Source organism: Brachycentrus maculatus, unplaced genomic scaffold (genome assembly GCF_059751285.1).
Source record: "Brachycentrus maculatus isolate JH-2025_06_01 unplaced genomic scaffold, ASM5975128v1 h1tg000050l, whole genome shotgun sequence".
NCBI classification, from domain to species: Eukaryota; Metazoa; Arthropoda; class Insecta; order Trichoptera; family Brachycentridae; genus Brachycentrus; species Brachycentrus maculatus.
The window spans coordinates 1,376,454-1,391,822 of record NW_028280804.1 but is presented as its reverse complement, the minus strand read 5'-3'; the positions used below and the strand labels follow the sequence as shown (position 1 = coordinate 1,391,822).

Genomic DNA, 15,369 nt, shown 5'->3' with positions numbered 1-15,369 from the left:
TGCAACTCCGAGTATCCTGATCATTGCTTCTTGTAATTAGCGATTGAGTCAACGCCGCGTCGATCGAATGAGGTACCATATGCACCACTGGGTGCGAATAAGAGTTATTAAAATAATAGGAAGAAATTGAATAATTATTATGGTTTTCGACATCTCAACATAGATGAAGAAAATATGGAAGTCTGGGCATTTACGAGGCTTACGACCGTCATAGGCTGGTTTAAGTGATCACTTTACACACGTGTGTGAATAACTCATAATTGGAGACAATCCAGATTTGTGAACAATTATTTATCCACACTCAAAATGAAGTACATTATTATTTATTCGTACTATCGTAAAAGCAACTAACCTAAGAGCTTCAGATTTACTTTGATAATGATATGTTACTACATGGTAATGTACCATTTATGTAGTTTAGTTTTAAGACAGCGACGATTTCGTTTAATTAGTGAGTAACAAACAGCAAGGGGCAGATTTGTGAAATGGAACATCGAACTGGGTTATCTCCGCCTTCCCAACTGCGTACTAGGGTAGTATTATAAAATAGCCGAAGCTGAAGGCTGGCACAAGACCGAAAGAGGTCATCCACCACACGGAGATTGGGGGCCAAATTTTGAATAGATCGATAGGAGCTGCAAAGGCACCGAGAAAATGCGGCAATAAGAATATCCGTCTCAATGGGCAAGAGAAACATCAGTAGGTACAATACTAAATGCAGAAAACATAAAAAAAAAAATTTTGTTTCGTAAGCCACTGTCGTAAAAAAAACCTTATCAGTAGCAGGAATAGATAAAATAAAATCTATTATTGGCGTGTCGAGGTTTTCTTTACAAAAGTTATTTACAAATAATTAATAATCGTGTTACGTAAGTGCCCTAGCGCTGGCAGAGCGGCGATATGTAAATACAGGTTATAGAAAAATGCCAACATTTTTTAACAATATAAAAATAACAATAAAACTATTAAGGTAACATCGCTCGCGGCGAGCATCCGAAACTATGGATGGAGCGCTCGATTTGGTGTATTTTTTTTTTGAAGTACCTAACGTCCAAGTGACTCTGAAATCTAGCTACGGCTTATGCAACACCGCTTATCATGTCCCTACTCAGGCTTCAACTTTATAAGTTTCATAGCCTATGCCTACTCGTGAGTGGATTTACTCTTTATGTTTAAAGTTACTATAATTTCATGTAATTCATGAGTGAAAATTCTAGGCAAAAACTCGGTGTAATGACTGCCTGAATGCTCGCATCGTAACGTGTTACGTTACGACGAAATGCTCCGGTCAGCCCCCACCTTTAGAGGTAATTCAATGGTTTTGATCTTAAAATGCGCGGAAAAAAGATTTTTAAAATTCGTATGAGTGTATTCCGACGAATTGTAATGATTTAACTACCATTTGTGTGAAATACCTGCGGTAGCAAATCTCTGCCGCTATTTTTAAAGTTACTCCTGAAATGATTGAATGTATGTAAGTGGCAAGAAATCGACTACAGACTGGCATCTGCAGAGCGATGAACGGTGCAAACATCGAAAAATACCATGGTACGATTTTTAAAAAAATCCGCTCATTTTAAGATCAAAACCTTTGAATTACCTCTGATAGTTATTTTTTAAATATCAGTTTGTCATTATTTTTCGATGTCCCTGTTTTATATAGCCGGTTGCACAATGATAGCGAACGCTGTTCGCGTTGCCGCGGCGTTGGGTTCACGGAATCGGTAAGAGATAATGGGTGGCTTGCGTTGGACAACTTTGCAGATAAACTCTCGGGAAGAATTACCGGTGACGTTGATTTATCGAAGGAAAAAGGGTTTTCCTTCCTAGTGCACATGTTATATAATACATATAATGGATATATTTCAAAAAGATTTTACGGAAAGAGTTCACAGCCGCAAACATTGTTGCCAAATGTTGTAGGCTATTTTTTATTTTTTCATTAATTGATTCGGCAGTCACTTTGCGGTAAAATCTATAAATTTTTAATTAATGTTTTACTTAGTAAATAGGTGTTTGAAAATGATGCGGAATGCATCAAAACACGTGTCACAGTAGATTTTAAGAAAAAGTGGTATTTACTAAGTAAAACATTAATTAAAAATATTTTATTTTTCTTAAAATGATGACAAATTTAGAAATAACAAACGTATGAAAGGGTATCCAAACGCGCTATTTTCTTTCGTATTTCTTCAACCAAAAACTCTTTACTCTAGAATGTTATGTATTTATAAAATTATCCGAAAATATGTACTTTTTTAAAAAACCTACCTCAATAAAATTTATTATGACGTCTTAAAATAATTTAAAATCTTTAATTTGTCGTATCAAAGTCATTGATTAATAACACATTTTCAGTACACAAAATATTAAAAAATGATTACGTTAGTAAAATTTAATTGAGGTAATCAAATTTCTTGTATTTTTGTTCATTCACACGATTTTATAAAGTAAAAATTATAAATAAAATATATGCAAAAATACTACTTTACGAATCCCTTTAAACTCTACATTTTGAGCAAAGATTAAACATGTTGAAAAGGAATTTTAAAGAAGAAAAAAGATAATACGAGGAAAATTTGTGAAATTTTACCAAAAGTAACTAACCATTTTCCAGGTGTTCCATTTACTATTTCGGGTGTAGAACCAAATATTGTTCGTATTCATCCTGATAAAACATTTCATGTATTTGTTTAAGGGCTATTGAAAATTGTAAAGGCTAACATGATGAATATTTAAATTCGAGGTCCCTTTCCCGTGACGGTTTAACGCCAATTTAATCCGCCCCTTGTAACAAATATTCTCGTGTACCCACAATACGATACTGGTTACAGATTAACTAAAAACTGTTCGGTATTACCCAGCAATTATTTTAATGTCAAATAATCATTTTGAAAAGAACCATATACTGAAACATTATAAATACTAAAATTATATACAACATTTTGAGAGTGTCCGAATACTAGTTCACAAAATCTGGATTACAGGAGTTATTTTCATATTATTTTTTGACATCTCATCAAAGATAGAAGAAGAATATGGATATGGAAGAAGATGTGATTATAATCCAGGATTCGTACCTCACATACTAATATAAGAGTTTCTGCTTAATAAAACGCTTCTATACTTCTCTACAATAGATGTCTCTAGTGAAGTTCTAGTGATTCAAGAACAAGGTTTCTAAATTGGTTCATATATACAGAACATCCAAGAATGTGAGTAGTGAGGTTGTCAATAATGGGTAGAATTGGTGAATGTTACACGTGTGTAAAGTGATCACTTAAACCAGCCTATGACGGTCGTCAGCACCGTAAATGCCCAGACTTTTATATTCTTCTTCATCTTTGATGAGATGTTAAAAAATATTACTAAAATTATAGTTTAATTACTTTATTTTTATTTCAGTTTATATATATATATATATATATATACAATATATATATATATATATATATATATATATATATATATATATATATATATATATATATATATATATATATATATATATATATATATATATATATATATATATATATATATATATATATATATATATATATATATATATATATATATATATATATATATATATATATATATATATATATATATATATATATATATATATATATATATATATATATATATATATATATATATATATATATATATATATATATATATATATATATATATATATATATATATATATATATATATATATATATATATATATATATATATATATATATATATATATATATATATATATATATATATATATATATATATATATATATATATATATATATATATATATATATATATATATATATATATATATATATATATATATATATATATATATACCAACACATAATGTATGTATGTAGAATCGTTAGAGTACCGGGTTTTGATCTGCCTCGAAGGGCATGGGTACCACAAAAAGTTACAACGAAAAGTTAAGGTAAGTACGTAGAATCGCAGTTTGTTTCGTGTGCAGGTTTCGTTATATACGCGTTCCGTTTATTATTTTGAATTTTTCCTCGGAATCCACTTATAAATCATCAAAAGATCCGACGATGGATGCCGCAATGAGAACCGAAACGACAGTTGAGAAAAAAAACACATGGCCGTGACTCGAAAATAATCAACAATCGATAATATACGAGACTAGAAGTTTTTCAAAGCAAAAACTTATTTAATTTAAAATTTGGCAGGTACTACCATAGAGTGAAGAAATAAGAATACTATTGTATTTCTGGTGCAATTGATTGGTACTGTTACATGACGTTATCGCATGATTTAGATTCACACGAGTAAAATCATAAACGATAAGAGATGTATCAAACTATCTCCTTAATACATATCGCTCACTCCTTTCAAAAACGTCAAAAATAAAAAAAATCGTCAATTTTCAGTTATGCATATTTTCGGAATGCCCAGAAAATGTACTATATTCCAGCAAAAGAGGCATATTTTTAACTTAATATTTACCCGCTACAGGGCAGTAAGTGTTGTTTTTGCATTTTGAAGAAAAAGTATTGTTTAATTAATTGTTTAAATATACTAAATATTTTTCAAATAGAGAAAAAACCTTCAGGTTTTACCTAAAAAGATCTGTTGCACAGTAATAAGTTCTGTAAGTAGCTTGATATTTATTTTTAATACATTGTATTATATTTTTAAACTTTAAAAACGTTCTCCTGAAAATTCAAGTTTTTTTAATTTATGAAGTTCCTGAAAGGAGTGAGCGACATAGGTTTTTTGGAAAATATTTGCAACATTATATTCTGCGCCTTCTATGAATTCTCACTGGGCTTGGCTAGAGATTTGGCTCCCTACGTTGCCGGTAGTTTCCCATAGACTAACAGCCCCATTTCTTAGTAAATTATGTAAATACGGTGGGCGAAGAAAATTTCTTATAAATATTAAATCTGTAGCGTATCTATGGGGATAGCGACAAAAGCTAAAAGTAATATTGTTTCGCGGGATAAGCTGTCAAGCAGTAACAAAGTTAAAACTTTCCCACCACTTGAATTTATCGAAGCGACAAGGTTACGATAAAACGTAAGCTTTGACGAACAAAAATCGGCCCTCGAAAAATCAATATTCACGAAGGAAAGGACAAGTGTGTCGAGAGTCGAGACATAATACAGGTACAAGTGCCGAGGAAAACGTGGATCCGGAAAACTGTTTAGGATGACCTCCTTATGGCACACGTCACAGGTCAGGCCCTCGAGCACAAAAATATATTATATCGTAACATCGCGTCGGTGTCGACGAATAGGTAAAGCTGTGCGAACCGTTGATTCTGACCGAGGAAAAAAATAGGAATGTTCGTATAAAAATTGTGCTAGTGGGTTAGATCCGACGTCTGAAGTTGTTAAATTTGTTAAATTAATATAATACTTATGTTAAAGGTTGTTAAATTTTCCAATGGGAACGGGAGAGAAAAAAATGTTTTTCACCAGATGCCAGAGCACCCATAAGTATTTTCTTTTTAGTCTATATGTAACTGAAAATGATTTTATTAATACGTGGAAATATAACTGCACTTGTTAATATCAAATACAAAAAAATATATATTTTCACAAAAAACATCGCTTTCATCCCCATATTTCCTTTCCTACCTAAATGATTTATTAATACCTGGAAATATGATTGCACTTGTTAATATGAAACCTAAAAATATGTATTTTTCGATTGACATTTTTCATCGCTGTCATCCCCACCTTTCCTTTCCAACCTAAAAACGAAAATTTAACGTGGAGATTAAGCGTAAATATTCAGAAACGAGATTTTTCCAAAAATGTTTTGAAAGCGCAAAAAAGAATCGAATATTTCGTTAAATTTAATGTCTCGTATATTGGGGATTTATGGGGAGGAATAAAGTTCACGAAAGTTTGAGAGAGGAAATCATTTTCCTAGATACGAAAAATAAAAATACATAATATTTCTTTCTCGAAACAGAAATACAGCATTATAAATGTTGAACACGCTTACAGGGTTTTTTCATTAAAGTAACACTTAATTTACTTAAAAAAAAACCTTTGTGTATGTTATGGAAAACTGCTTTTTGGAAATTGGTTTTCTATGAATGATCTGATATGAATTGAATAAGGCTCACAACATTTTGAGTGTGTCCAAATGCTTGTTCACAAATCTTGATTATCTCCAATTAGGAGTTATTTTTTACATAACGTCGTAAGCCCTGTAAATACCCAGACTTCCATATTCTTCTTCATCTATGTTAAGATGTCAAAAAATAATGTAAATAGGGCTCATCCAAAAATCTAAGCGATGGGTAATTTTTTACTTATTTATTTTTTTACAAAAATGTTAATAAAATTAGTATATAACCACTCACCGAGATTTTTACGTCTACCGGTTTCGAGACGTACCCGTCTCTTCGTCAGGACAATCACTAACACAGCATGCAAACAATACTACCCTTCACCACCATAGCACCATTTACACACTCAAAACTACACAAAATGTCTAACACATGCGATTTTTGGTCGACCCTTTTTTGGTCGATCGATTTTTGGTCGATCGATTTTTGGTCGATGGGTAATTATTATGATAGGTCGGGTACAGTAGGTACAAGCCGGTTACTAATTTAAAAAAATACATACTTCACGAAATATTTTGAGCAATACAATTGTACATTATCGGGCTTATTGGTATAAAGCAATAAATTCTAACCAACCAAAAGCATATGAGTAATAGTAGTAAGGTTTGCGCTTTATTAAGATGTAAATAAGTAGGCAAATAGTCCTTACATACGAATAAGATATATAAAAGAAAATTATAAGGAGTAACAGTTAAAAATAGGATTAGGAATTATTAAAAAAAATTGACGCTTAATTCTATTTAAATAGAAAACACGACAACAGGAGCAAGATTAGGTAAGAAATTGAGGGGAAAGGGGGGTTCATAGCTCTGAAAAAACTTTTATTTTCACTCATCTGAGGGGAATCGCGTGAGTAATGGACCAAATTTATCTACGGTCACATATCATATCATCCCTTTTAAAGCCGGAATATAAATCAATATAAAAAAGAATAGAAAAATTCTCACGTGAGTAATTTCTAAAATATTTTATTGTAGGATAAAAACCAGTACATTTTTTTAGTTTTTGTATATTGAAAGAATTGTTAACTTTGTAGTATGGTAATTAAACACTCTCCTTATCATTCAACGTTCAATTTGTGTATAACACAAAAATTAAGAGTGGTATTACACAAAATGAACGGTGAATTATTATTATTAAGGAGTGTTTTTTTCTCTTTTTTTTCTAAATAAAAGTGGATGCTTCAAAAAAGTTACAAGGTCGCCGCTAATCGGGAAATCAGAAAATTGATATATCTCCTTATCATTCATCGTTCAATTTGTGTATTACAAAAAAATTAAAAGTGGTATTACAGAAAATGAACGATGAATTATAGTGTTACTTTTTTTCTAAATAAAGGTGGATGCTTCAAAAAAAATTACAAGGTCACCGCTAATCGGGAAATCAGAAAATTGTTATTTCGAGAGTTGGAGGTGTTCGGTAATTTGAATGTGCACGTAGAATTAAGCGAGTTTAGAAAATAGCTGATGCACGATCTCTCCTTTCGTGACGACTCGTGACGACGGACGTCACGATCACTCCGCGGCGATATTTCCATTACACATTATAAATCCGCCTCCGATGAAAAGCAATTTCGTCCCTGAATGGATGTATCTGTGGTCTCGACAGCGCGCCAGATTTATGTCCTCCATCCAAACTCGCGGCGCTAATTTCTTTATTCAAAAGTAACGCCGTTATATCGATCCACCTGCCCTTCCCCCGCCCTCACTGGACATCGAGTAAGGTCAGATGTGACTACGGCTGTTATTAATTAACCCCGAACTACTTTCGGGTATTGGAGAAAAAAAAGGCCGAGATTATACTATCTTTTTTCTCGATCGAATTCGAGTATTCGGATTTTACGCGGAAAGCCTCGCCGTTGACATAATTATTCGTGACCTCGTAACGTCGGGGGTTTGAATTAACCATTGCTGTCCTAATTTTATAGCCCTCGGTGTGAGTGTAAGTGAGTGCCACACTTTGTAAACCTTCATTCCACCACCGCCGTCTAGTTCATAATGACGATTAGTGAAAAGTAACAAAAAACATCGTTCCAATCATTACGGTGTATAGTGGGATGTAAATATTTAACCCTAGAATACTAAACTATCGTAAAAATTACGACGGCAAAATGATGATTCCTATTTAAAAAAAGAAACTATGTTCGCGTCGTTCCCGCGCGCCCTTCTTCACAGTACCTTTCTTCTCTTAAACTCAAAGAATGCTACTATTACTTCTAAAGTAATAAAAGTTTTTGATTATCTTATTCATTCCCGTTTTATTTCCATGTCGTATTTTTTTACGAATATTTAGTAACAACATCACTCCTAGTATAGTTTATAAAGTATTTACGAGTTTGTAACTGTTAATGTTTTATATAATAATTGTACGTATTTTTACTTCACATATTATCCCGCGTTAAAAATATTTTGTATTTATACATGTATATTTAGTAACAAAGTCATTCGTAGGATAGTTAAGTAATCTAGGGTTAAATTTTAGTAAACCGGAAGGCGGTTTTTGGGATTTTTCTTCCCGGTTCCCGGTTCATGCGGGTCTGCATCCCGCGACCCGGGGGGACGCGCCAAAGAGAAAGGGAGAATGACGTCACTCGCCCCTCGGCGGGGCGCGGTGGGGGGCGGGGGCGCCGGGCGCCGGAGCCGGGCGCCGGCACCGGCTCGGCTGTTCCGGCGGGGATATATCGCCCATCCCCCTCCCCCACCACCAGAAAACGGAACAATGCTCACTTACATAACGTGTATACCTATTTTCCCCGATAACTTATTTTCCAAAGGATGCTACACTTTTATGGGATCCACAATATCATTTATCACGCGGAAAATCTCACTGAAAAACTTCTAAAGGTGAGGACTGACTGGAGTTACTTCGTCGTAACGTAACACGTTACGATGCAAGCATTCGTATAGTCAGTACAGCGTTCCGTTTATATAAAAAAAAATCAACATACATTTCAATCTAAAAAACCAAAAAAAAACAATGTAAATTCTTTAAAAAAAAAATGAGAGTGAAGACACGTGCAGCCCTGGGCGCGGCCGAACGCATTCTGAGTTCAAAGGTTGAGATCTAAGCCTTAACCCTAGATAACCAAACTATATTTGTAGATACAATGCCATTTGTGGATCGCACAATATTGACATATGTAGTAGCTGTGCGGAATAGTGATTTACTGTTGAATGTCTCTTACATTCATTCCTAATAAACCAAACTTAAGTGCCATATACCGGTTCCTAATTTTAATAAATATTTTTGTTTAAGTTTCACGTTTTTAATTGCGTAGTTCGCCAGACGAATGTTTAGTTCTTAAGGCTTAATAACGTTATCGCGCTATAACATTGCGGTACATCTAAAACTCGGGCATCGGTCTCGAGCTGATCAAACAATGAAGCAATGTTTGAAATCAATCGCAGAATAGCAGCTGGACAAATTAACGATGCTTTTTTTCACAGTAAAATGTGGTCAGATATTTTTGGACGAATAGTCAACGAAGGAAAAATATATATACGGTTAAACAAAAAGTACGTATACGGTGAGGATGTGAGATTTGAAATGCGAGATGTGTTTAAATTATCCCGGCAACAGAATAACAAGAAAAATATAACTATAAACTTACTATAATCACACCAATATTTATAAAATAAAATAAAACTAACTAACTAACCATCACGTCGCTTCCCCACAGGGGTAGGCAGAGAGAATCGAACGCCACACCACTCTGTCTTTGCAAACATTCTTCGCTTCTTCCACATTCATGCATCTCCTCATACATAACCGACGATTATAAAATATAGAAAGAATAATGCTAATATGTACTTGAAAGCGGTCCGGTCAAGAGTTGAAATAATCGGTGGGTATGTATGAGGAGATGCATGATCGTAGAAGAGGCTAAGAATGTTTGCAAAAACGGAACGGTATGGCGTTCTATTCTCTCTGCCTACCCCTGCGGGGAAGTGGCGTAATATTTTTTTTCTCTATATTTTGTTCACCTGAGACTCGTGCATAACAGCAGCAGCTTGTCCAACTAACACAAGCTTGTACGAATGGGAGTTTGCAACCCATAGTGCTCTTGCTATTCTTCTTTTCCTAACTACTATTCCTTCTCCATTTCCTTTAGGCTTTAGTTTTTTTTGTGAAAGAATGTCTTTAACGCCAGCTGTAGACAGTGTGCAGTAGTTGGCACATCTGTGCAGTAAAGTTTCGTAAAGTTTCTGATTTAGGTGAATTGTTTCATCAATTGCCTACTACCAGATATGTCATTAAGTGATAAAATATTACTTGTTTAGATAACAAACTAATACATACGATATGATCCGCATCATTAAAACGCAATTATTCTGAAAATCCCAATGATTCGATCTAGTAAATACCGAGTTCAAAAAGTCACCGAATACGAAAATATTTACTGATATTGTAGGTACATCATGTTCATCTAAGTTTGATATATATATTTTACATACGGTACATGCAATAAATATTATTTTAATAAAGAATCATGTAAAAAAATACAAATGAATAATACAAAAAACAGATTTTTTGTTTATGTTTTAAAATCATATTTTCTTATGTTGTTATAAATGTATTAAATGATTACTTTTTTGTCGTAAATGTTGTTATTTAGTGGTTATTTAGGAATAATAGAACTTGTTAGAATTAGCGGTAATGCAATTGAGCATATCTTAAGGCCAAACTCGCATGAATAAAACTCAGTTGGCTTCTGGCAACGCATAGAGCCGGTCATCGGGTCACGCCCATATTTTTGTTTTAGAATACAAACTAGGATTTTTTTTTTGCTTACCGTTACGTTTCAATTACTCTTTTATTTTCAAAACCATACATTAAAAAAAAACACACAATTACGTCAAATGTTAACTGGGTTTTAAGAAAATTGAGTTGCTATTTAACGAATACTATATATGTATAATTGTATATTTTGTTATTTAATATTTAAAAAAAAAACGATATTCAGATACATGAAGTAATCACAGTTCTCGACAACACAAAAATACAATAAATAATAATGTTCAATTATAAATCGCAATAAACTTATAACAAATAATATAGAATGTACTTTCGACACGTAAAAACACGAAGTACATTAAATATGCTGGCAAACATAAATACATAAATGCTTTGTGTATTCTATCATCAGATAAGAGATTTAGAATGAGATAATAAATAATATTATTGTGTCGGTCCACTAATATGCATGTACTTAGTGTGGAATATATATAGATCGGTCGACTTATCTGCGGTAACAGTGATAACAAACAATTGTTGTGTAATCTTATTGGTTTTTGATACACGATGAACGATCCAGTCGCATTATTTCGTGCCAAAATAATATAGAACATTCCACACACCATACGTTCCTCACTTGAATAATATTTAGATAATGGCGAATCAATACAATAGTCAATGAAGTGATCACTTCAACCAGCCAACGACAGGTCTAACCATTACCCAGACTTTACTCCAAAATGGAGCGAATCCGGCATTTGGGAACACGAAATATTGGGAATGAATTTCGTACATTCTAGATTTAATAAAATAATTTTTACGGCTTTTCAACTATTTTGAACGATTCCTATTGACCTAAATAATATAGAGAAATAAATTTTATTACCCATTAAAAACGCATTTTAACCAAAGTGGTAAATTCAATGGAACCTCTTATGACGAGCATAATTCGTTCCAGAATCTTACTCGATAAGCGAAACATTTTTTTGTTTTGACTGGTGCGGAAGTCCAGGCTCACAAGTGAATGTCGTGAAAAGGGCACTTGCCCTTTTCGTGTAACGCGTTATGCGAAATGTCGCTCGCTAAGGGAACAACTATTTTTTTTGCTCGTTATAAGAATTACTCGTTATAAGAGGTTCCACTGTAATTCAAATAATGGGGAGTCCTCAAACGAGCATTCGGCTGAACGTTCTCCTTATAGTCAGGTAAGCAGCACGACCAAAAAGGTGTCTGACTCTACATAAATCTACCCGATATCAAGCACATTCGTAAAATGAAATTGCTATTATTGTATGAGTTTGTCGGTCTCAAATATTTTATTAGAATTTGGGTACCAAAAGTTTCTACTATATTATATATTCTCAAGCGAGAACTACAAAAACTGACATTCAAGTGTGGACTATATGAAAACAAAATATTAATTTTCATAGCTGGCCGATAATTTGAGAGAATTTAAGTTAAAAATAAATTCGAATTAAAAAAATAGATATACCATAGATAATATTTTAATACGTTTCCTTGTTGATTCTTTTGAGAAATACAAAACATCCGATTTCTTTTTAATCACCATTAATCTACATGACTCGAGAAATTGAAAATTATCAAATATTTCAAACTGGAGAAACTCTTCCATTATATTTGTTTTAATGTTTAAACTCATTAAAATGTAAATAATTATATTTCACATAAAAGACCTTTGCCCTATTGAGAATGTCTAAATGTTTTTTTAGCCCATAAGAATAGCATAACGATAACTCCACAAGGCAATGAAGTCAAAATATATCTGCGTTTTATGCTAATGAAAAACAAGCATTTTAACATTCCAGAAAAAAATGTCGTCTCTCATTATTTTCGATGAAAAGCGGTATTTAAAATTTCTACCAATTTTGTTTGCAACTATTTCTTATCAAATATAATATTCCGACATAGTTAGCCTGTTCACACGTTTGGATAAAATCCAAGAGATTCCGTGTCGGTGAATTCGATTAGGTCAATACAAAATTTGTATTTGTCGCCCTGGACAAGCATCTGAAGCGTAAGACTGCCACCCTCGTCTTCATTTCATTTGCAATTAAGAAACATAGCACCGATGTCCCTTGCACCATTTACATGGAAAGCAAAGAGAGATTGGGAGCATATGAATAAATAGGGTACAAAATTAGAAAATAGCTCCAGCAAGAAAGAACTCTGAAATAATTTTTAAATGAAAAGCTATATGGGTAATTTATTTCGTATAATATGTAGGTAAATTATAAATATATTGCCGTAAATTTAAAAGCACTGAAAGACGCACAGTATACCAATGAACGTCTGTAATAAATAATATCAGCAGGAAGGTATAATTTTCCACGATTTACCAAGAAAAAAAGAAGTTAGTAATACGTTTATGTATTACTAGGGATAGTTAAGGGGTTATTGGCGGTTTAAATATATAAAATATAGTGGTTTTCATAGAAGTAATTTAAAGGATTATTTTTCTAGAGGCGACCTGCTCAATGAATTCGCCTAATTACACAGGTAGAGCCATACGTTCAAATTGCTTCTACAGCAGTATGGTTGCCGTGGCCGATGTTGAGCCTCATTGAACACATCACGTACTTTATTTATAATTTATTAATTTATTAATCACGTCAGTTTTAAACTTTAGTCACCTTTAAACGATGTTTAAAATAAGTTGTGATCGGCATAAATCAATAATCAAATACATTATATTTCAATTCTTCCGTGGCAATTGTAAAAGACGTTCAAGTGAAGCAGAAACAGTGATTGGCGGGAACAAGTTTCAAATACTTGTATTTTCTAAATCAGCAATGATGTCGACCTTGCAACCAAGTACCATTTAACGTAAAGTAATCAGAACACGATAGAAAAATATGCATAATTATGTCAAACATGAAATCCGCGCTCACGAATACGTGGATCATTCCTGAAAAAATCCTTACGTACTCGTAATAATTTTCTAGTACGCGTAAGCAAATTAACAAGGCTATATTGAAAATATCTAGAGAAGATTCATCGATTTCTTTTAAAGTGTAATGGAAGGTGGTAGCCATATATATTTAAAAAAAAACAACAAAAAACAGAAAACATTGTGTTGAAAGACGTATCTCATTTCCGAAAGTAAATGACGAGTTTAAAAATCTCCATCCAACCAATTTTCTCTTCGTTCCAAGGTTCGTTAAAGATTAAGAAAAAAAATCATTTCAATAATTATAAGGAAAAGTAGCGATGTATTACATATTTATTCCTTGCATGAAAATTTTAAAATTAACATATTATTTTCATTAAATTGATTAATTTTTAATAAATAACTCGTAACCGTAAGTAAAAAAATTAATAAAAAAGGTCGATATTCTATTTTTCGTGACCCGGACAGGATTACAACGAAAAATGTAATAACGTAATTGTAATTATTAAAGAGTGGCTTACGAAACTCAAAATATTCGAATAGAACGAAAAGGTGAAGAAATATTTATTACAATGTTGCCAGCGAAAAGGGGATAAGTTTACAAAAACACCGTGGTTCCACATTTAAAAAAAACAGGAAAAATACAACAAATATTACTTGTGGTCAAAATTATGAAAATAGTTCAGTAATTTCAATGTTTTATGAACTATTTATTTTTTCCGCATCTAATTATACATAGGACACTGCATTATTGCCATACAATTACATTATATTGATCTAACATTATAATTTGAAAACTTGATTTTATTAATTATCCATGTCAGTTAGAATCTAAACAGATTCTTATGATTTACCTAACAATTTTTAAAAAATGAGTCTCGACGCCAATTTCTAAATATTATAATGTATTAAATATAACAGCTGTTTCTACGATTTAAATCTTATCACAAAAAATAATGTAACATCTTGAATCGAATTGATTAATAGACCCATAATACAAGCTATATTCGATTGTTTGAAGGCTAACTAAAAATAGCTACATTTATTGAATAATAATAAATGGACGTAATTAATAACAGATATGTAATTACTCACAGTAATCGGGAGCTCGCTTTCTATAACCATTTTCCACCGGCAAAGCTGTCACCAAATCATTCACCATAAAGTAATCACCTCTGTTTAACATTTGAGAATATTATTACTCAACACCCATAAAATTTCAAAAAATGGAACACCTTTAAAGTTTAAACTTTCGAAAACACTGAACGGAATTTCAACCTTCTTTTGTTGAGCACGCACAATATTTATATTTAAAAAAAATATTATTTTGAATAATCAATATGATACTAGAACACACACGAGCGCGAAATGGAAATAACGAAGATTTTAATGCAGTATTTTTATTTAATTGTCAGTAACCAGCGAAATAAATTGATTTATTATTATTACTAGAATAATCACAGTCAAATTTCGATTATATTAAGGAAAAACACTCTTTCCGAAAGGAATCTGGCGGCGCACAAAAGGCTTCATTCGAAATGTATTCGTCACCAGCTGGGAGTAGTGACGTATGGAAATTTGTAAACAT

General features: G+C 32.4%; 1 protein-coding gene across 7 annotated transcripts in view; it reads right to left on the bottom strand.

Annotated features, from left to right (window-relative positions):
- Positions 1-15,369, bottom strand: part of ps (RNA-binding protein Nova-1-like protein passilla) — a 103,523-nt gene that overhangs the window by 87,706 nt on the left and 448 nt on the right. Inside the window, exon 1 of one of the 7 annotated variants that reach the window (XM_088277810.1) lies at positions 14,877-15,330. The exons of the other annotated variants lie outside the window; for them this stretch is intronic. Within the exon in view, the coding sequence (XP_088133936.1) occupies positions 14,877-14,967 (91 nt within the window). The 5' untranslated portion in view covers positions 14,968-15,330. Of the gene's footprint in view, positions 1-14,876; positions 15,331-15,369 lie in introns of those variants that run through there. 7 annotated transcript variants of the gene reach the window in all.